We start from the raw sequence: 2,604 nt of genomic DNA on the forward strand, positions 1-2,604 counted from the left end.
ACCTTTTTGTTGTAAGGGAATTATTAAGAATCCCATAACTTATATATAGAGAAAAACATATTGTAACGTAACCAATGTAAAATCATAATCTTGATTATATTGAATAAATACAGCTAACAATAACCACCATATTATATTATATGAGTTAAGTATTGTTACACATTAGTGTAAAACTAATACATTCATCGCTCTCCTTAGGATATAAAAAAAATTAACAACAATATTGATAAATAAAATAAGTGTGCACATTATTGGTATATACTCCGTTCCACGAGAGAAGGTACACGAGTCGCGCATCCGACTGCCGCCGTCAACAGCGTGGAGGCCAAATTTCCCCCAATTTTTACTGCCCGGCGGCTAGCCAAATCGATTATACACCCCGATAACATTCGGTGCAACGTGTATACAGCGTACTGTAGTGTTTACCATCACTAAAATATTATGAGTGATACAGGTATTTTTTTTGTTATAAAATAACACAAGTAAATAAACACAAGTTAATATTTATTTAATTTGTATATTTTCAATAAATAAGAATAAGAATGTATAAAAAAAAAAATAAGTACTTAATATTTCATATTAGTCGGAATCAGAAGTTGTCTCCCCTGTTATTGTGAGTACATGAGTGGTTGAAGCATTTTCTTCTAACATTTCTTCTGAAATACAATCAATATCCCACATTTTGTTTTCTTCTGCGATGGTGTGTTTTACAAAATTGGCCAACATTTCCGGAGTAACTTTTTTAACTCCATCTATCAACAATTGCCGTACATCGTTCAATTTGTACGTAGTATTGTTATGCCTCACGTAATTTTTTACCACCGACCATGCTAATTCAATTGGATTTAATTCGCAATGGTACGGTGGTAAACGTAGGACAATTTTATTATATTTTTTTGCTTCTTCGTCAATGACGTATTTATCAACAGGTCGAAACTGATGAACCTTGTCTAACAGTTCAATTTTGAGCCATGTTTTGTCAACCTCTACATTCTTGTCTTGCAACCATTGAGCGATTTTATTTTTTTTCCAAGACGTTGTTGGTATTGGGTCCTTTTTCACAGAATGGTACGAAAAGAATGGCATTGTCCATCACTATCACAGAATTTTCGTTCAATAGAGGTAAGACTCTACAAAACCATTCAAAAAATGAATCACCATTCATTTCGTCGTGGTAGTCGGCTGAATTTTTTTTTGATTCAAAACACAGCAGACCACCCTCGACGAAACCGTTAGATGAACTAATATGTAGAACAATTAATCGTTTGCCTTTACCTGTAGGATTCTTGGCCCCAGTCGTTAGTCCTTTTATGAATGCATCATGGCACGATTTTACGGTGTGGTCGACCCACACTTTGTTCGTACACTCTCCGGCATTTACCCAAGTCTCATCTAAGAAATAAATTGTTCGACCTTCATCTCTATAACGTCTTATATCTAGGATAAAACGTCTACGCCATAATATCAGATCATTCCTCTCTGTTAGTGCACTATTTCTATTTCTTTTAGTGAATTCGAAATTTAAGTCAGCTAACAACCGATACAAACTAGTACGAGATAGATTTGGAAGTTCGGAATCTTCGTTAATAACTGCCAAAACTTTAATCAGTGTAGGTATTTCTCGTCTGAACCAGAAGCCGTGTATTTTTTGGCGAATCGCGTTCTTATTGAAATCATCATTTTTTTCAATAACTGTAGATCGTATTTTTTTTTTGTTTGGTGAGGACACTACTCCTGTTTCTTTATACTCCTTAACAGTACTTCTTATTGTGCGTAAACCGATCCCCGTATCAGTCGACAACGACATCATTAGATCGATGTATTTCAATGTTGGTTGTTCCAGTAGATACTTTTTGTACAAATTAATAATAAGTGTTTTCTGACTGGTTCCAACAAACTAAAAAAATAATAAAATTGCCTTTATGAATATTATGTGTTTACGACGAGTTACATACTTGTAACAATTAAATTATTCAAAAAATTAAAATATTTTCAATATTGTATAAAACAGTGGCGGTATTTGACCTAATTTTAGGGTGGTGGAACACTAAATGGAACTTTGTTACTTTACCGGACACCCTTTTTTTTGCAATTTTTTTTTTTTAGACTTATGTAGTTAACTATACTGAGAACGATGGTGAAGTCAGAATTTGGCGGTCGGACTTAGTTCCGAAGTTATGGCTTAATGAAGTTCGCTATTTTGCGATTTTTGCGCATTCGCGCGTCACTAGTTTACTGCACCTATTAGGTACGAATATTAATTTTTACACATTTTGTAGAGGCTCCGGTCGCCACACTCAAGGGACCTCCCTTCGCCTACCGGCTCCGGTCGCTATACTCGATGACCAGTAATATAAGTTTTTAGAGGCTCCCTACGCCTGCCGGCTCCGGTCACCAAACTCGAGGTCCTGCGGACCTCTCGCTGGATGGGGGCTCGGCCCCCAAACCCCCCCGGGGCTTAAATAGCAAACCTGTGGGGAGGGAAAGGGAGGGGAGGCGACCCCTTCGGGGTCGCGGAGGGGAGAGCATACCTGCCCTGCGGGCAGATGGATGACCTAACAAGTAATTTAAACCTTGTTAATTAAAGGAACTCATTTCTAGTGG

The 2,604-nt window shown here is 37.0% G+C and overlaps 1 protein-coding gene across 1 annotated transcript; it reads right to left on the reverse strand.

Moving 5' to 3' along the window:
* Positions 1-579: 579 nt before the first annotated feature.
* Positions 580-1,086, reverse strand: LOC103308857. The gene has a single exon (XM_008182999.1). The coding sequence runs from the start codon at positions 1,084-1,086 to the stop codon at positions 580-582; it is 507 nt and encodes a 168-aa protein (XP_008181221.1).
* Between the last annotated feature and the right edge of the window lie 1,518 nt (positions 1,087-2,604).

This window comes from Acyrthosiphon pisum, chromosome X (genome assembly GCF_005508785.2).
Source record: "Acyrthosiphon pisum isolate AL4f chromosome X, pea_aphid_22Mar2018_4r6ur, whole genome shotgun sequence".
NCBI classification, from domain to species: Eukaryota; Metazoa; Arthropoda; class Insecta; order Hemiptera; family Aphididae; genus Acyrthosiphon; species Acyrthosiphon pisum.

Coding starts and splice junctions, on each gene's coding strand:
- LOC103308857 (XM_008182999.1), bottom strand. CDS start 1,086: ATGCCATTCTTTTCGTACCATTCTGTGAAAAAGGACCCAATACCAACA.